This window comes from Fusarium oxysporum, chromosome 4 (genome assembly GCF_000149955.1).
Source record: "Fusarium oxysporum f. sp. lycopersici 4287 chromosome 4, whole genome shotgun sequence".
Lineage (NCBI taxonomy): Eukaryota > Fungi > Ascomycota > Sordariomycetes > Hypocreales > Nectriaceae > Fusarium > Fusarium oxysporum.
Window position 1 is genome coordinate 2,277,481 of NC_030989.1, and position 18,235 is coordinate 2,295,715.

Here is an 18,235-nt window from a genome sequence, read left to right on the forward strand (position 1 = left end):
AGTACTCTTGATAGATTTTCTATAAACAAACAAATGAATCTCAAGGTTCAGCAGGTTGAAACACAAAAGTAGACGCGTTCGTACATCAGATCACGAGCACGGAGTACAAAGTCCTAAAAGGTGGGCGTCACCCAAAAGTCGAGACTCGTGGGGCTTTAGTGGGGGGTTGGCAGCTCTCCTCCTTCCCTGTCCAGGTTACCATACAGTGCGTGGATGGAAGCAAGATTCCCTGCTCCATCTCAAACGAGCCAACCACTTTGAAACTTAATTCCTACCTACGACAACAACTCCAAGCTTAAACCAAGCTCTACTTTTCTTTACCACTTCCAAGGGACTCTCGTTCGTTCTTATTCTGTCATCATTAGATATCTGTCACCCCTATCTGCCTCCACTGAGCAAGCAAGCTACCTACCGCCATCTCGTCGCGCCTAGCGGACGATGTGAATGAGCTACAGCTATGGATGCCAACATCCAGCGGGCCCTTAATGATAAGCTCTACGACAAACGTAAGATCGGGGCTCTCGAGTATGTCTCACTTCCCATCACAGATATGCATTATATTCCCAGGCATTTTATTGATAGCTCTCTGCTTTCACCTTCGCCAAGAGGTCACACCTCGGTCCGACGACTTACTACCATTACTTTCAAGCTTCATAGATGCAAATGCTGACTTTCATACCACAGGCTTGAACGTGTAATTCGAGATCTTGTCAGTGTCAAGGACTATCAACGAGTTCATGATATTCTGGAGCAGCTGTGCAACGACTATGCGTACGCTGTGCATCAGCCTCATGCTAGAAATGGCGGTTTAATAGGCCTGGCTGCTGCCGCTATTGCCCTGGGTCCAGTACGTTTCAACCTACGAGATCTTCTCGTCTCAATGCTAGATGCCTTCTCAGAAGAGATCTAGTACCTCAGTCTTCCCCAAGAGCCTACATCTAAATTTCAAGCCAGGAACTACCTAGATATCTCGCCAAGATCGTCCCCCCTGTCCTGGCATGTTTCACCGACCAAGATGCAAGAGTAAGGTATTATGCTTGCGAGGCCATGTATAATATAGCCAAGGTTGCAAAGGGAGAAATATTGGTGTATTTTAATAGTATCTTTGATCAGCTTTGCAAGGTATGTTGTCCCTTCCGGTCTTCATATTTGATAAGTCAACCATTCTAATATGCTCGGCTTTCCAGCTTGGGGCGGACTCGGAGCTGTCAGTCAAAAACGGAGCGGAACTGTTGGATCGACTCGTAAAAGATATTGTATCTGAGTCTGCTGCTTCATACGTCTCTATTCTCGAGGCACCGCCGGAGTTCGATGGCGATGATAAGGTATCGCTAGGCGAGAATTCCCACTTGCCTACAGCGTTCTCCCTCCCTCGATTTATTCCACTCTTGAAAGAGCGCATATGGGTCATTAATCCTTTCACTCGGCAATTTCTCGTGGGCTGGATCACGTTGCTCGATTCTATACCCGACTTGGAGCTTGTCACATATCTCCCGGACTTCCTTGGAGGCCTTCTCAAGTTCCTATCCGACCAGAATTCGGATGTGAGGGTCGCCACGCAAACCTGCTTGGATAAGTTTTTGAACGAGATCAAACGAATTGCACGTATCAAAAAGGGCATATTGGAAAGCAAACGCTCTAAGGAGGGTGCCAAGCGGAAACGACAGGACTCGATCGATAGCGAATCGATAAACCCCGACTTCGAGGAAGGAGATGAGCTCGACTCGAACGCCGCACTCGATGATGATGATGACGGCAGTGGAGAGGATTGGATTCCTGGTCAAGATGTCGAGATAAACTACAAGGAGATCCTTCAGATACTCACTGCCACGCTGGATTCCCCTCTAGGTTTGTTACTCTTGAACTTCCTTGGATACGGCTGACACGTTATCAGAGGAGGATTGTCTCCTCGAATCACTTAGATGGGTTGTTGAATTTCTAGATATTTGTCCCGAAGAAGTCCTTCCCTTTACGCCCAAGATCCTCGCCCATATGCTTCCAGCTATGGCCAGCACCAAAGAAACCATCCATCAAGCAGCAACCCGGGTCAACACATGCCTGATGGACTATGTCGTTTCACTTTCCGACGACTCGGAGTTGAGTCAACCGCCGCCTCCTGCTCAGCCGCCTCAACACCTCTCGACCTCTCGACTGCCAGTTCTCGGAGAAAAGGGGACCGAGGGCAACAACAGCAACAGGGCATCCCTATCAAGCTCCAGAGACCTCGATCTTCGTAGTCCTACACCTGCTCAAAGCCGCTCGATATCGACTCCTGCTGATATCAACATTACGCAGACACAAGCCGATCTGGACTACGCCGCCGCCGTCAACTCTTTGACTCTCCTCTTCCTCAACGACCATGAAGCGACCCGGGTGGCGGCCTTGACGTGGCTTATTATGCTACACAGGAAAGCTCCCCGAAAGGTCCTCGCTTTCAACGATGGCACGTTCCCAGCATTACTGAAGACATTATCCGATCCCTCAGACGCCGTAGTTACCAAGGATCTTCAGCTTCTCTCACAAATCTCAAGGAATACAGAGGACGACTACTTTGCAAATTTCATGGTCAATCTCTTGCAGCTTTTCTCAACAGATCGAAAGCTGCTTGAAACTCGAGGAAATCTCATTATCCGGCAACTGTGTTTAAGCTTGAGCCCGGAGAGGATTTACAGGACACTAGCAGACTGCATCGAGAAAGAGGAAGACGTCGAATTTGCAAGCATAATGGTGCAGAACCTCAACAACAACCTCATTACTGCTCCACAGCTAGCAGACGTTCGAAAAAGATTACGAAACCTTGAAACAAAGGTAGGAGAACGCCTCCTACGCTACAATTTAAGACAAGAATACTGACAACTTCAAGGATGGTCAAACGCTATTCGTGGCATTGTTTCGATCATGGTGCTATAATGCTGTCGCTACCTTCTCACTTTGCTTGCTCGCCCAGGCCTATGAGCAAGCTTACAACTTGCTGCAGATCTTGTAAGCCCAGGTGCAACAGAATATGCTACTTAAACTGACACGTTCCAGCGGCGAATTGGACATGACAGTCAACATGCTCATTCAAGTAGATAAGCTAGTACAGCTTATTGAGTCACCCGTCTTCACTTGTAAGCGTAGTCCCCATCATACACTTGTCGTACCCGAACTAACAACCCGTCCAGACTTACGACTACAGCTCCTGGAACCTGAGAAGTACCCATACTTATACAAGTGCATGTATGGCATTCTCATGCTTCTACCGCAGTCCTCGGCATTCGCTGCGCTGAAGAACAGACTCAACAGTGTCAGCTCTATAGGTTATCTACATGCGGCACCTCGAACGTAAGTTGAAGATTGCTTTGTAGTGGGCGTGTTGGGCAAGGATTGCTTAGCTCTTGACTCCCAGCGAGATGTACCGGCTTTTGTGGCAAGCTAACCTGTGGACAGGGCTCCTCCAACTACAAGTAGCTCCAATTTTGACAGACCCAATCGACTCAAGAGCAGGGAAGATGGGAACATACGATGGGTTGAACTCCTGGAAAAGTTCCGAAGTGTGCAGGAACGAGCTAGACGCGCGCAGCGTCAGAACAACATGGACGGTGACGAAATACCACCAATGGGAGTCAGTGAACTCCGCATTGGCGACGGAGCGGTAGATGTCAAAGGCAAGGAGACACGGGGTGTCGGCTTGCAAACGATTCCCCAGAAAGAGCCAGCGCCCGCTCCTCCGGTGCCGGCCAAAAGAATAGGGTTGGGTAGACAGTTTGGAAGATTGGGTGGCGCCGTGGCAGGTAAAGGGCGGCGAAACCCATAGCGACTGATTCCAGTTTGGTTATATAGGTATTGAGCGTTATTTGTCTGGTGTGTCGACTTGATGCGGAAGTAGAGTTGGCAGTGTTCAAGGTTCATTAATGTATAGTATCAGGCCAAGGATCAAATAAGACAAACTCAGCGTCGTCGCTTAACAGGACTTTCACGTTCCACTAAGCCTTCAAAGACAGCATCACGCTGCGATTCTACGAAACGTAGCTGATCTCGGAGCTCTTCGAGTTCTGCTCTGGCCATGTCTGGATTGCTAGGAAGACCTTGAAACGTGGCCAGCTGGAGGTCAAGCTCCTTCTTTCGTGACAACACTGACAAGTATTCTTGCTCGTCGCGAGCGAGGTCGGCAACGGTTGGGTGCGAGGAGTCGGTGGATGTAGCCAGAGCAGCAACCTTGTCTTGAAGCTCAGGTAGTTTGGCGGACAATGCCTTGACCTTGCGCTGCATGTCGAGGTTCTGCTTGGCCAAATGTGCCGGAGGCCGATAGTCGTCTCTCTGTAGCTCTTTGAAAAGTTCCTTGATACGAGCTGCTTCATCGTCTATATGTTTATGGAGAACCTCGACGCGGGCCTTCATCTGTTCAGCATCGTGGATGCTTGCCTGAAGTTGGCACATGCGCTGGCCTAGTGTGTCGGGCTCTGGGAAAGCGACTCCGAATTGAAGAGTCATATTGGCCATAGCATCAAGAGCGGTGTGGCCATCGGTAGGTAGATTGTGTTCTACGGCTTCAATGAGGCCTTCCCTCAGTGGCCGGCTAGTTTTGTCGATCTTCCTCCCAGAGTCGGTGAGCTCCTGCAAAGCAGTTGCTTCAGACTTAGCCACCAGGTTGCGCTCATCATCGGCAGCTTCGTTGACAGAGGCGAGAGCTAATAGGGCTTTAAGGGTCTCGTTGTTGCGCTCGAAAGACGGGACCGGTCGAGGGTGAAATTTGGAGGAGAGCCAGGCGTCAACATAGGACCAATCGCGGGCGGTGGAAGCCGCGATACGAGCAACCGAGGGAGAGAAAATGGCCGAATCTTGACTGAGGAGACGATGGTGGGCCATGATTGAGTGCGCCAGAGAACAAGTGAATGAATCTCTCTGTTTTGAATCAAGGAGCGGATTTGGTGTGCAATTCTCCAAGTTTGAGGTGCATCAACAAAACAATCAATGGCGGTCGAGACAGTGACGCCACAGAACAACCTACCTGTATCCTAGCTGCAGCCCGTGCCTGTCGTTCCCGGTCCCTGTCAATTCATTGATTTGATGGTAGGAACCCCTGCAACTGCAACGGCAGAAGTGATTCGGTCCCTGAGTGTACTAAGTTATAGTGCCCGCCGCTAATTCCTGCAGGCAGAACATGCTAGACCTCTGCTGGAACGGGCTGTGGCTCGAGAGTTTGGGGGGTCTGGATTGGTAGACGAGTACTTGTGGCCACCTATGACATTCTAGACTGATCTATGTACCTGGTTGACAGATGTTAACTTTCCCGGCTAAGTTGACCGTCGCCTTTTCCGGTTGTTGGCTTCTTTCATCAAGTTGAGTTGTCCTTTTTGTCCCTCGTCAATTGCTAAAACCTCCATTCATTCTTTCTTTCTTACTGTTCTTCTGTACTCAAACAGACTTTGCCATCGTTGTCGTCGTGTACTCGTCGTCAACCTATTGCACCCACTGAAGTTGATGCATTGCCGTTAGTATCCTTCAATCTGTATCGCCTGCGATTTGCCCCTCGACCTATCGTATACTTGGAATCGAACAAACTTATTCAAGATGCACCTCAATCTTGCTGGTCTGGCAGTGGCCGCTACGGCCTTCCTTGCAACTGCCAGCGCCCTTTCGCCGCAAGATATCCCTGCCGATCTCCCTGTCTCGAACCTGTTGACAAAAGCGCAGACGCATCTGTCCCGTGGCGAGACCAACGAAGCCCTCGTCTACTACGATGCTGCCATCGCCCGCGACCCGACGAACTATCTTTCCCTCTTTAAGCGGGCTACCGCATATCTCTCACTCGGTCGAACCTCCCAGGCAACTGAAGATTTCAACAAAGTCCTGTCCCTCAAGCCTGGCTTTGAGGGAGCCCATCTTCAACTCGCTAGGCTTCGTGCCAAGGCTGGAGATTGGGATGCCGCAAAGGCACAGTACGGTCTTGCTGGGAAGGCTCCCAAGTCGGCTGAGTTTGTCGAGTTGGAAGAGGCCAAGCTCGCAGCTCACCTAGCTGACATGGCTAGCAAGGGCGGGAAGTGGGAAGAGTGTGTCAGTCACGCCGGTACTGCCATCGTTGTCGCGAGTCGATCTCCTCATCTGCGTGAACTCCGAGCGCACTGTCGCTTCGAGCTCGGCGATGTTGAACTCGCTCTCAGCGATTTGCAACACGTCCTTCACATGAAGCCCGGTGACACTTCTCCCCATATCGTTATCTCGGCGACTTCGTTCTACGCTTTGGGTGACCTGGAGAATGGCATCGGACAAGTCAAGAAGTGTCTTCAGTCAGATCCTGATTCCAAGATCTGCAAGAAGTTGCACAAGCAGGAGAAGAAGGTTGAGAAAGCATACAAGAAGATCCAGGGACAACTCAGCCGAGGACAGCCTACCACGGCGGGCAGAGCATTGGTCGGTACTGCCGATGATTCTGGCTTGGTACCTGATGTCCGAAAACAGGTGGAGGAGCTTAAGAAGAACAAGAGCATTCCCAAGACCGCTCGTATCCAACTATTGGAGAATTTGATTGAGATGACTTGTCAAGCATACACCGAGGTGAGTTCTTCGGCCTCGTACAATCCCTGAATATCACTAACTCTATCATAGTCAAGCCACAAAGAAGCCGCCAAGTACTGTGACGAGTCACTGCAACTCAATCCTGACTCTTTCTGGGGCCTTCTTCACAAGGGTAAGGCTCAACTCAAGAGTGAGCTTTACGATGCCGCCATCGCTACCCTTGAGAAGGCCGCCGAGATCCGTCCCGATCAGAAGGAGAAGGTCAACCCAATCCTCAACAAGGCTCACATTGCCCTCAAGCGCAGCAAGACCAAGGACTACTACAAGGTGCTTGGTGTCGAGAACGACGCCGACGAACGCCAAATTAAGTCCGCCTACCGCAAGCAATCAAAGATCTTCCACCCTGATAAGGCCGCCAAACAAGGTATCCCTAAGGAAGAGGCCGAGAAGAAGATGGCCAGCATCAACGAGGCATATGAAGTTCTGAGCGACCCCGAGTTGCGTGCCCGTTTCGACCGTGGCGATGATCCCAACTCTCAAGAGAGACCAAACCCCTTCCAGGGACAGGGCAACCCCTTCGGTGGTGGTCATCCATTCATGTTCCAGCAAGGCGGCGGCGGCGGTGGTCCCAACATCAAGTTCCAGTTTGGTGGCCAACCATTTGGATTCTAGAAAGCACACGACAAATTCTGAAGTTTTGCAAAAAGATACTACTGAGGAGTTAAATAGCGAAGGGGTCAACTACAGAGGCAATTTTGCTTGATCGGGAGGGAGTCTTTGCTGGTATCTACATCTTTACTAGAGATCAAGAAGGGCGGGGCTCTCTCCAACAGGAGTATTGGGGTTAATGGCGTCGGAGTTTCCGTAGATCGCTCACTTACGTCAAGAACAGTACATAGCGAGATCGTATACCTTGAGAATTCTTACTTTATACCGCAAATATCTAAGTCAAATCAATATGTCAATCTATTTGCCTAATTTTCAGTAACTCGATGAAGCGTGGTTGCTCGGCCTCGGTACAATATCACCACCGCCGACGTCGGCGCAACAGCGACATCGCAATGGACACGCTTTGCCACCTTGAGGAACAGAACAAACCCATTGCTCCAATCGGAATAGTCACAGCCTGTGCTAGGTCCAAGATAATCTGAGAATCAAGACCAGTTGGAAATTGTATGTTGCCAAAGCATATCCGCTTAGTATTTTGACATAAGTAATAACAGACAACCTATCATAACACTCCTCCGCTGTCTAACTGCGTGAATCAACACTAGCAATACCTCAAACGTTTCCCATACATGTCGCCGCTCCCCGATTTTTTCGTTCGTAAGAAGTGATGATATTTCTTTGTGTACACGATCCGTCGCTTGCCTCGATCTTCACTCAACCGTCGTCCTTGGGTAAGTCGTGGTCATTTGCAAAGTCGGTAGAGGTCCTCGGTATAAAGGGCTCGAACCGAATCGGGGAAGCGTCGAATCAAAAGGTTATTGTTCAAGGGTATTTCGGATGTTGTCGTTGTAGTCGTCTCAGTCCCATATCCATGCTCTCTAAAGCGTCCTCGCTCCCAAATCCATCTCTCATGGAGATAATCGCAGGGTGTCGAATATGGTTGCAAATCTATGCAGAGTTGAGGTTTGGCCATCCAAATTTTCCAAGACTTAGATGAGATGTTCAGGCAGCATCGTTGCGCTTGATGAAATAGGACCTGGTTAGGTTTAAATATTAGCTTCAGTTCACCAAATGTAATCAGCCACGTCACGTACTTTGAAAACTCATATGCCGACCAGCAGATGGCTGTGCTGGGCATTGTGGTAACAATGCGAGGTCGCACGCCCTTGAAGAAGCCTCTGACACCGGCTCTTTGATATAATAGGCGACAGCCTCCGATAAAGCTGTTGACACTTCTCACCTCGGGGTCGGTGGAGGTTCCGCGAGTCTGGAGCATAGTCTTGATGACATCCATGGGGGTGGTAAGACCAGCAGCAAAGCCACCAGCAACGGCACCAGCCAAACAATGTGTCAAGGGGTCGTAGTTCTTTGCGGGGTTCATGGCGGTAGAAATAGACTCGTATGCGAGGAACTGTAGAGCTGTGAAAGGGACTGTCATGGATAGCGTCGTGGGGTAAGAGATGTAGAAAGCGCCCAAGCCCTCGGACTTGTAGACATACTTGGCGCAGTCCAGCATGGATCGGTACATCTTGCTCGAATTTTGAATCTGCATGCGCTGCTTGATGACTGTAACGGGTTGTCAGCGACCATGTTCTAGGTGCTCGAAAGGATGCGGCGTAGGGGGCGTACCATCGAAAGGGTTCATGAACGCGTCGCTAGCAATAGTGGCAGCGGCACCACTGGTGGCTATGGAAATTCGGTTAGTAGCTGTCAGATCGCAAATTGGGCAGAAACCGGATATTTACCAGCAGCGAGGGGATGGTGAACACCGGCCTGGTTACCGCCCATGGCATGTTTGACTGCTTCGTATGTTGCAAAGTAGACGGCATGTGCAGGACCTAAACGGTTTTAGCAACGGTTAAGAATAGGCCAAGATACCTAGACTTCTGGCCTGGCCATGGCGTGGTTGACTTACCAGCTCCAACTATGACACTAGACATGCCGCGCCATAAGCTGAAGAATCCCTCGGTGCGGGCAATCTGAACGGTATTACGAATGACGCCCGAGTAGGCCGGTGTGGTGCTGGGGTTGAGGATTTGCATTCTGGTCTAAGAATTGTGTCAGACTCGAGATCGACAAAGCAAGCACGCATAGAATGCAGGGCAGAAGCATACCTTGATTGCATCAATGGGATACATGGCAGTGTGCTCCTACAGGAAGACGCAAAATTAGCCCGGTATAACTTGTATTGCTTGTCGGAGGGTTTCATACTGCTATGCCCGCAAAGGCGCCTGCTGCCATGTTCTGCAGCAGGGAGAAGTTGGGCGGGAGGGATTCATAGCTGCGCGAAAAACAGTCAATTTCGAGGCCCTGAGGTGTATATATCCATCTTGACGAGGATGCTGAGTTGTGCTCACTCGTATTCTTCGACTGGCTCTGCACTTGGCTGGGCCATGGCGGCCACAGCTTCCGATGCTCCGCCGAAAGGCTTGGTCTCGAGGGCCGCCAGGTTGGCGACTGGAGGAGGTATCGAGGCAATTGCTGCTATAAAAGTGACGGCGAGCGACTTGTGCCGTAGACGGAGTCGGCTATGTCGTGTACGGGGTTGCAGGAGGCTCAAGATATGGAGTTGCGCCGGAGGATGGTCGCTAAAACGATGACGATGTCAAAGTTGAGATAAGGCCTAGGTAGGTAGGGGCGAAAAATATGGCCTCGACTTGCTGGAGCTGAAAAGACCGTGCAAAGTGGTTGCTATGTCCGAGCCCTGTTCTTGTTTCGCCTCGGTCTATTCGAATACACCGATCAATGAATGATGAGTCTTGTCGCCGGCAGTTAAGGTGTAGGAAATGCAAGAAAGAAAGTCGAAAGTCGAAAGCCGAGCGGAGGCGATGGAGCAAAAAAGTAGTTCAGAGGCTGGTGGTGGTGGTGGTGTTCTACCATTCCACCTTAGTCTGAATTGGACAGCGCGGGAAAAACTCCAGGTCAGGTTGAGTACCTGTAGGCTCTGGAGCTACCCTCTGTACACTATGTCCAGGGCAGTCCAATATTGTCTAGAATTTTTTCTGGGGATGAGACAGCTCCGTTTACGGCCTCGGAGTCCGGACGGGAGCTACGGCAAGTACCCTTCCGCCAAATTATTGCTGCAAAGCTACCTCCGCATATGCGTCTTCTCTTTTCCCCTCCCCTCCCATCCCCTCCTCTAGGGCCTCTGTCGTTAGAAGTAGCGTGGTTCAGGGAGCTCGGCGCGCCGGCTCAGATAACAATGGACCTACCTTACCCTGTCTCGCATACAGCGAGGTATTTTCTACTGCCAAATTGTGAGGCGAGATACTTGGTGTTGCTCATTTCTCCGCCATCTCCTGTTGCGCTTATATGCCCGCGGAAGTGCAGTTGTATCCATTATCAGTTTATCTACCGCCGGAGCAGTTATGAGGGACTATAATTGCCATCTGTTGAAGTTGGCCCTAGTAATCTCAAGTTCATCTTCACCACTGCAACTACCCACGAATGCTGGCCTTGTTACACAACTTTGAGCTGCAAATTGAGGCCTGACATGTTTACCAACACTCTGTTTGTATCCATACATACTGAAATCTGGATATACTTGATCGTTTCTCAGCGCGCGTTGGCGCCCAAGACAGGCGTGGCAGGTCACACAGAGATAGAAAGGCCATCTGCGCTAGACTAGATGCTCATCTCTGTACGTAAACTGGCCAATTTGCTTATTTGCAGAGTGGATCAGCGTCACTTCATATCATATCATAATCCCTGTAACCGTCTCGTCGGGTTTGGAATCAAGATCAGGATCAGTATCGATCTCTGGCTTACACGAATAGCTGCCGAGGTTAACAGCATGCCGTCATGAGAAATATAAATTTCGGACTGGAACAGGAGGCAGGAAAATACCTTAATAGGGAGCTTCCCTTCTTCTTTCATCTTTCACCCATATTCAGTGCCTACTACTTTGCAGATCTGAAGCAAGTCAGTGGCTGGACCAACTCCACAAGAGATAGAGCACCCATGACTGACATGGAGGCATCGTGACCACGAGGCGTCTCCATTCGACAACAAGCATGCCAAGTGCTTCCTACCTTATGTTCAGGAATAATAAGCGTAGGAAACTTATAACGGCTGACAACAGCACGGGCGGCGAAAGTTAATCAGGTTTGCTTGTAGTACCGATATAGGTAAGAATGCTTATATATAAGGAAACATTTCTGGAAAAAAAAAAAAAAAAAAAAAAAAAATAATTGAGAAATTCACTCATGCCCACAGCCATCAGGGTGTTGGACTTGCAGTTGAATCTCATCTTTCACCGAATCATGAGCCTGGTTGCAACCCAGGGATCAGGGCATGACAAGGGTCACACACATTGGAATTAAGTTATCAATCAGTTCGGGGACCCATTCTACGTAATCAATCAGTCCTCAAACTGGATACGTTGGAGTTCCACGGCAAAAACTCGTTGGAAAATGGTCATCAGCCAAGCAGGTTTAGAGTGACCCAGTCACTCAAGATTGACGAAAACGCATTGCAACATTGATGGTCCTTGTTTGACTCTCGCTTATCAGGCACTTGAAGTTACAACTTGTGTGTCTGTGTTTGCATCTCGCTGATCTGGTCTGAATAAGCTCACTTTTAATGTCATCAATGTCACACCCTCTTCTAAATCTTTCCTCTCCTGCTTCCTTCGTTTGCTACCTATGTAGTCTCCGTGCAAGGAGCTTCCCGTTGACTGTGTTTTGTTTGTACAAACGACCTTGGTATTACCATCAAATAGGACTCGTCGTTATTCGGAGACACATGCCACAGCCTCGGATTTATCGCCCCAAACCCGATATTCTCGTTGGAATCTGTTTGCCTGTCGGATAGACCTGAGAGAAGCAAACCAGTCTGTACAGTGTGCAAGAGTTCAATAATGGGTATAATGTTTTACTCTAAATGTAGTGGACTGATTCATATATACCCAAGAGTCTACTCCTGCGACCCAAGCACACTGACCGACGCTCCGATGCCAAACTATTCACTACCAGTCATAGGACGGATACTCGCAATAAACAAAACCCAATCTATGCAAAGCGCCAATAAAATCCACCTCCGTTTTCCAAGGAGTAGGGTATTTCGGGGAGATGACTTCCAGTATGCGCCTTGACACCATGTGGTTCACCAAAAATAGGAAAATGAATGAATGAATGAATGAAACCCCCGCGAAATGTTCTATATCAGACCATGCCCCCACCGCGCCGGGATCGCTGCGTTTGTTGAAGCTGGTATATCATACCCAATACTCCTTCGCCAGGATCGTCGGTATTGGCTGCGCTGTTCTCCCGAGTCACCCCTTTCGCGGGGGACGTTTCCCAGGTCGATTCACCTAGTTCTCCCCCTGGCTCGTACAGTTCGTCATCTTCCCCAGTTCGCCTCATGGCGCTATCTTCAGCTTCTTCAGTTATCTGGCTTTCCCCACGGAATCCTCGCGGATACCTTGACCAATGAAGACTACGTGCACCCATGTTCACTCCAGCAGGTTGATGATGTTGATCTAACAGGATAGACGCCATTGGGGAGGGCTGTGGCATTGGTCCCGTACGTGGGCCCCGTCCACCGGGGGCTCTACTCCTGGCACGTCCCGTTTCCGCCCGACCAATATGAGAGCCCTGCATGTCTGCTCCTAATGATGGAGAAGCAAGTCCTGGGAAAGCTGGAGGTGGGTGAAAGGCTGGTTTTCCTCCAAACGGCGTATGGCCGGGGATGCCAGTTTTGGGGTTTGTAACGTAGTTGTCAAGGAACCCAAAGTAAGATGCGGCCATCTTGTTGTGCTTCGTTGAGTAGTAATCCTCACGAACATCCGGTCGTTGTCCCTGATGGCCCGTGTTACCTGGACCTTTCTGGAAATCGAATACCGCGAAGGAGCAGACATAACCGAGTCCGTCAACGTGGATTGTGAATTCGCGAAAGAAATCGACGATCTGGTCACTACATTTAGGTAGTGAAAACAAGAGCAACATAGGCGTCGTGACTATGCCCATCACCTCCTCCAGAAAGATGACTACTTTCATCTTGTAAAGCTCTGCAAATTCCTGTTTAACCTCGAAGCTGTGAAGCTTGTTTTTCCAGTGATCGGGCATGTAGTGTGTGTATTCAATGACATTCATCAAGGCATATTCAGGATTGAACACCAATGTCTCTTCGGACACCATTCCTCGGGTGATTGCCCAAATGGCACCAAAGATTCCGAGATAGAATAGGACTGGTCTGTCTTTCGTGATCTCGAAATTAATAAAAAGCTCCGAGTCAAGAATAGAGCCCACAGCGAGAATGGCGGTGATTGCACCTGTCATGAAGGCGATGGTTCGCGCAATATCTTCAGTCATCCTCTTCGGGAACTGATCGATATACCGAGTCGCGAATGGATAAGACATGTGCAGCCTTTCGTAGAATATATGTGGCAGTTCGTTGAATTCGCGGAATTTCCATTCTGCAAGAGAAGTGTACTTGCGCGCTGCAGCTTGCTTGGGATCCTTTGTGTACTCCTGTAATTGAATTAGCTTTCAAAGAATAGAGTGCCTGGGCTCAACTACTGACATAATAATAAGTAAAGAAGTAAACAATGACAACATATGCAAGCACAACAGGCGCAAAGATAAGATTGAGGAACCCCGCGAACATCAGCCGCTGCTTCAGTTTCTGGCTCAAGAGACGTCTGCGATCTGGGCGCAAAAAGTCCTGCTGAACTTGGCCCAATTCGTTAAAGGCCATATCAAGGATGCAGTAATGAAGATACCATTCCATTGTCTTTGAAAATAGCTGGCGGCCGCGAAGAAACGGAACTGGTAACGACAAGTTCAGGACGTCCTTGTTGATCATTGCAATGAGGTAATTCTCTTTGCGCATAAGTCGATTAGCAATATCGTGTGCATCAAGCCGTTCCTTCGACTGGCTGCCAATGAACTGTCTCAGTTTCGGCGTGATGTTTGTTGCAGTCTTCGGGTTCTGCTCACGCAGCGCCATAATACGAGCCACAATGTCCTGCCAAGAAACAGTTTGCATGTCTTGTTCTGGGATATCCAGCAAGTAAATGTAAAAGTCCCTGATGTAGAGGAGGCGGCGAATCTCTACAAAGTATTGGACGCACTTCCAGATGAAGAAGAAGGTGTAAAGCCAAATCGCCAGGTTCCAGAGACCGGACATTCTGCGCGTGCATTGAGGAACTACAACTTCATGTAAAGACTTGCTGTGCGGAATCTTTGAGTAGTCGATGCATTGACACAGGAAAGTGAGCAACACCGCGACGAAAAGTGTCTCCCTAAAGCACCGATTAGCCACTGCTGTTTCGTGCCTTAATGACCGAATACTTACAAGAGCCAGAGAGCGTTAGCACACAGAATGCACCACAGTCCCCCACCTTCATAATAGTCGTAAACATCCCGCATAAAGCTGTCTAGGTTTGAGGTGTTAACCCATCGCCAGAGTGCTTTCTCCCTCGGGTTACTCGCTATCGAGCCCCTAGCTACGGGCATAGGCTGTGGCCCAGCGGGCGCCCCATATCTGTTTTCTTGATGAAGTTGTTGCTGAGCTGTTGCTGCTTCCCACTGGGCCCTTGCCCGTGCTGATGATGGGCCTGCAGCTTCTGGACTTCGAGGATTGTTGGATGGGGCTGCTCGTCTGGGCGATGCTGGGGGCAAGTTTACGGCTTCGTTTGGCTCCATGAGTAACGATGCAGGTACCTCGTTGTCACCGTCGTCGTCCTGCTGGTGCCATCGCGGCGAGGGTCCGCCGGGACTTTGAACCTGCTTCCTTAGTGTCTTAGCCCTTCCTTTGCCCTTTGGGTCCAGAGCTGCACTTTCTATTGTCATGCGGCTATCGCCAACATCGAGTCCTTCGGGATGAAAATCGTCATCAAATCGATGGCCAAGGTTCTCTTCGTCGATGCCGGGATCGTACTCGTCATCATCTCCAGAACGTAGCTGTTCGTAAAACGATCGTGACCCTCTTGCGGGGAAATTCGATCGGGAGAATAATTTCGAGGACATATCGAATTCTGTCGATGAATCAAGCGTAAAGATCGGCGGGCATGTTGGTTCGGGGTCGAGTCTAAGGCGATTAATGATGTTGATGCTGGGTTGTTGTCTTGCCGTAAATGCGAGACGAGCAGGGGTTGCTTCCACCTTGACGATGAAATAATTGGACTTGGACTTTGTTGAACTTAGGGATCCAGGAATTATGATGAACGTAACTTTATTCGCTGAATGTCAGTGAAATATGGAGGATAGGTAACCCAAGGTCACGAGGGGACGTTGATCACGATAAGCGTGACTCGAGGCACATGCCTACTCCAAGCAAGGGGACTGTCCGGTGTGACGGAGTCTAATCAAATGGGAGTTGGAGACCACAAAGAAACCCTGCGCCTCGGACCTGAAATAAAAGTGAATAAATCACTCGCAGGTTGATGGATAGACAGACAGTTTAATGCTCCAGGCATCACCAGCCGCTGGTATGACGCTACAGAGCGGTGTGCGATTCTGCCAGACAAATACCGATAAGATCCAATGAATGGTTGCACACCGCCTTCCCCTTCCATGCACCCTTTACGACACCTGGCACTCTACATGATCGTCCTTGTCTTATACGGAGTATCTGTATAGAGATCGCTCGTGATCGCTGTTGGTTTTAGAATTCAAATTAACAGATTTACTTAGGCGCTCCATCGAGCTTGATCGATTAATGGGCTTGCGCGGAATAAGTTAAAGTTTGCTGCCTGCAACAACTCGACTGAGCAGCATTACTGCTGTTTTATTACAATATGGCACCTACAGATCGCTCATTGTCATTGAAGAGCCTGCCTATGAGAGATGCCTCTGTTTCAGGACTTCTTGCTCCAGATGGCTATCCACAAACTCCCTCAACACCAAGAGGGATCACTCCACTCATATCCAAAGTAACCAGTGTCCTTTCAACGACTCATTCTGATACTGAGTTTCGAGACGCTCTCGCTCTTCTTGATGAACGTGGAATCCAAAACGATGCTGAAACTCGTCGGCGTGTTCGACTAGACCTACAAAAAGAAGTCATTGACAGTAATGGAGAAGTTATTGCCGAATTTGGGCGGGTTGCAGAGGTGGGTTCAAGCATTTGTTTTACAGAAAATCGTACCAACATGGCAATAGCAACTTCGGCGTATCAAAACAACTATTGACAAGCTTAACAATGGTTACGCGGACATGAAAAGCCAAGTTGTCGAAGCTCATAGGCAGACATTGCCAGCACTCTCCGAGGCATCCTCTCTCCTGGAGCAAAAGAGACAGGTTGAGGTGAAGCAAGAGCTTCTCGGTGCTTTCAAGAAGCATTTTGTCATGTCGGAGAATGAGGTTGCCGCACTTACTCAAACAGCTGAGCCAGTAGATGACCGCTTCTTCGATGCCTTGAGCAAAGCGAAAAAGATCAGCAAAGATTGTGAGATCCTGCTTGGATTCGAGAAACAGACTTTGGGTCTAGAACTGATGGAGCAAACGTCAAAGAACATCAATCTTGGTTTCCAAAAGCTTTACAAATGGATACAGCGAGAGTTCAAGACATTGAATCTCGAAAATCCGCAGATGAACTCATCAATTCGCCGGGCATTGCGAGTTCTTGCCGAAAGGCCGTCACTGTTCCAGAACTGCCTAGACTTTTTCTCCGAGGCTCGAGAACGAATCCTTTCAGACTCGTTCTATGTCGCTTTGACAGGTGCCTCGCCCTCTGGCACTGAAGATCCCTCTGTCAAGCCCATCGACATGCTGGCACATGATCCGCTACGCTACGTGGGTGACATGCTAGCTTGGATTCATTCAGCCACTGTCAGTGAACGTGAGGCATTGGAGGTTTTGTTTGTCGCAGAGGGGGAGGAACTTGCCAAGGGTTTCAAATCTGGCCGAGACGCAGAGATCTGGCGCCTCATTGCAGAGGACGATGAGGCTGAGGCTGACTTTAATGCGCTCAAGGCACTGAACGACCTAGTCGACCGCGATATCTCTGGAGCGGCCCGCGTGCTTCGCCAAAGGATGGAGCAGGTGATCCAAGCCAACGAAGACACCATACCCGCCTATAAACTCGCAAATCTGATCAATTTCTACCGGATCACTTTCCAAAAAACGCTCGGTCCCAACTCCAACTTGGTAGAGTTGATTGGAGGCCTGGAAACAGAGGCCTTACGCCAGTTCCGAGCACTTGTCAGAGATCACATTGCAACTCTACAGGGAGAATTCCAGCACGCTCCATTAGACCTTGGCCCACCTGCATTTTTACAAGATTCGCTCAAACAACTTAAGGCCATCATCAAAACTTACGACTCCTCCTTATCGACCTCGGAGGATCGCGAGAGCGAGTTCGAGAATGTGCTTTTGGAAGCCTTTGAACCATTCATGTCCGGTTGTGAAAACATGGCTAAGAACATGAATGCCCAGAACGGTGCGATCTTCCTGATTAATTGTATATCTTCTGCGATAGCATGTCTAGAGCCGTTCGAGTTCACGCAACGTCGAACTAAACTACTGCGAGAGAAGTCAGATGATGCGGCTAAAGGACTCATTACAAGTCAATACCAATTCCTTCGAAAGGGGTCAGGGTTAGATGCAATTTTCACGAAGCTGGAGGAGGATGACGACAAGAACGCTTCCTTGCTGGATGACAAAGAGCTCGCTCAAGCAAGCCAGAGATTGGATGACTTTCTGCCATCAGCACTCATGGACGCTATGGATAATCTGAAGCACCTGCAGGATTCGAAGTTGGCTCGACAAATTACTGAGGAGGCAGCAGAACAGTTCTGCAATGACTTTGAACAGCTAGAAGAGGTTATAACTGAGGGGGATGATGAATCTGTTGATTCAGAAGAGGACGAAGGTCTACGGTCGGTTTTCCCTAGAACAACTGCCGAGATTCGTGTATTGCTTTCATAGATAAAGGGGCGATATAGATGGCCCAGGAGTAAGCATGTAGAGAAGCTAGACATACAGCTGAGCAGAAGTGCAAAATTATATAAGTACCTAACAACTCGCGTACTCTATCAGATTACTTTATCCGCAAACGGCTGGATCATAATTTAACGATTGGCTTTACATGTTTCCACAGCTGTTCTTGGGCGCTCTATCATAGC

The 18,235-nt window shown here is 49.3% G+C and overlaps 6 protein-coding genes across 8 annotated transcripts; 3 read left to right on the forward strand and 3 right to left on the reverse strand.

Annotated features, from left to right (window-relative positions):
* Positions 1 to 160: 160 nt before the first annotated feature.
* Positions 161 to 3,796, forward strand: FOXG_08157 (DNA repair and recombination protein RAD54 and RAD54-like protein; the record flags this gene model as incomplete). The annotated part of the gene is made up of 9 exons (XM_018386938.1): positions 161 to 525; positions 685 to 847; positions 955 to 1,122; positions 1,188 to 1,848; positions 1,895 to 2,808; positions 2,864 to 2,982; positions 3,031 to 3,110; positions 3,165 to 3,324; positions 3,430 to 3,796. The coding sequence occupies exons 1-9, from the start codon at positions 458 to 460 to the stop codon at positions 3,794 to 3,796; spliced, it is 2,700 nt and encodes an 899-aa protein (XP_018244148.1). The 5' UTR covers positions 161 to 457.
* Positions 3,797 to 3,930: 134 nt separating this feature from the next.
* FOXG_08158 (uncharacterized protein) lies at positions 3,931 to 4,848 on the reverse strand (the record flags this gene model as incomplete). Its single annotated transcript, XM_018386939.1, has 1 exon — positions 3,931 to 4,848. The coding sequence occupies one exon, from the start codon at positions 4,846 to 4,848 to the stop codon at positions 3,931 to 3,933; it is 918 nt and encodes a 305-aa protein (XP_018244149.1).
* A 409-nt stretch (positions 4,849 to 5,257) lies between these two features.
* On the forward strand, positions 5,258 to 7,525 carry FOXG_08159 (DnaJ like subfamily C member 3). The gene is made up of 2 exons (XM_018386940.1): positions 5,258 to 6,537; positions 6,589 to 7,525. Exons 1-2 carry the CDS (start codon positions 5,554 to 5,556, stop codon positions 7,168 to 7,170), a joined length of 1,566 nt encoding a protein of 521 aa, XP_018244150.1. The 5' UTR covers positions 5,258 to 5,553; the 3' UTR covers positions 7,171 to 7,525.
* Positions 7,337 to 11,349, reverse strand: FOXG_08160 (solute carrier family 25, member 46). 3 transcript variants are annotated; one of them, XM_018386943.1, is made up of 10 exons: positions 11,199 to 11,349; positions 11,014 to 11,079; positions 9,525 to 10,943; positions 9,379 to 9,448; positions 9,282 to 9,317; positions 9,083 to 9,215; positions 8,913 to 9,005; positions 8,797 to 8,853; positions 8,262 to 8,733; positions 7,337 to 8,203 (listed from the first exon to the last, which is right to left on the reverse strand). In XM_018386943.1, exons 3-10 carry the CDS (start codon positions 9,560 to 9,562, stop codon positions 8,170 to 8,172), a joined length of 933 nt encoding a protein of 310 aa, XP_018244153.1. In that variant the 5' UTR covers positions 9,563 to 10,943; positions 11,014 to 11,079; positions 11,199 to 11,349; the 3' UTR covers positions 7,337 to 8,169. The 3 variants fall into 3 exon arrangements, with proteins under 3 accessions (XP_018244153.1, XP_018244152.1, XP_018244151.1); XM_018386942.1 differs by having other exon boundaries at positions 9,525 to 11,079; XM_018386941.1 differs by having other exon boundaries at positions 9,525 to 11,349.
* A 122-nt stretch (positions 11,350 to 11,471) lies between these two features.
* Positions 11,472 to 15,605, reverse strand: FOXG_08161 (uncharacterized protein). Its single transcript, XM_018386944.1, has 3 exons — positions 14,464 to 15,605; positions 13,690 to 14,410; positions 11,472 to 13,637 (listed from the first exon to the last, which is right to left on the reverse strand). Exons 1-3 carry the CDS (start codon positions 15,135 to 15,137, stop codon positions 12,330 to 12,332), a joined length of 2,703 nt encoding a protein of 900 aa, XP_018244154.1. The 5' UTR covers positions 15,138 to 15,605; the 3' UTR covers positions 11,472 to 12,329.
* A 302-nt stretch (positions 15,606 to 15,907) lies between these two features.
* FOXG_08162 (oligomeric Golgi complex subunit 6) lies at positions 15,908 to 18,193 on the forward strand (the record flags this gene model as incomplete). Its single annotated transcript, XM_018386945.1, has 2 exons — positions 15,908 to 16,222; positions 16,272 to 18,193. The coding sequence occupies 2 exons, from the start codon at positions 15,908 to 15,910 to the stop codon at positions 18,036 to 18,038; spliced, it is 2,082 nt and encodes a 693-aa protein (XP_018244155.1). The 3' UTR covers positions 18,039 to 18,193.
* Between the last annotated feature and the right edge of the window lie 42 nt (positions 18,194 to 18,235).

Excerpts from the sequence above, each read along its gene's own strand:
- FOXG_08159 (XM_018386940.1), top strand. The coding sequence starts at position 5,554 with ATGCACCTCAATCTTGCTGGTCTGGCAGTGGCCGCTACGGCCTTCCTT. Across the intron at positions 6,538-6,588 it reads CTTGTCAAGCATACACCGAG|TCAAGCCACAAAGAAGCCGC; the intron begins GTGAGTTCTTCG and ends ACTCTATCATAG.
- FOXG_08160 (XM_018386943.1), bottom strand. The coding sequence starts at position 9,562 with ATGGCCCAGCCAAGTGCAGAGCCAGTCGAAGAATACGA. Across the intron at positions 9,216-9,281 it reads ATCCCATTGATGCAATCAAG|ACCAGAATGCAAATCCTCAA; the intron begins GTATGCTTCTGC and ends CACAATTCTTAG. Across the intron at positions 8,204-8,261 it reads TCGGCATATGAGTTTTCAAA|GTCCTATTTCATCAAGCGCA; the intron begins GTACGTGACGTG and ends AAACCTAACCAG.
- FOXG_08161 (XM_018386944.1), bottom strand. The coding sequence starts at position 15,137 with ATGTCCTCGAAATTATTCTCCCGATCGAATTTCCCCGCAAGAGGGTCA. Across the intron at positions 14,411-14,463 it reads GCTAACGCTCTCTGGCTCTT|GGAGACACTTTTCGTCGCGG; the intron begins GTAAGTATTCGG and ends TCGGTGCTTTAG. Across the intron at positions 13,638-13,689 it reads ACTTCTTTACTTATTATTAT|GAGTACACAAAGGATCCCAA; the intron begins GTCAGTAGTTGA and ends ATTCAATTACAG.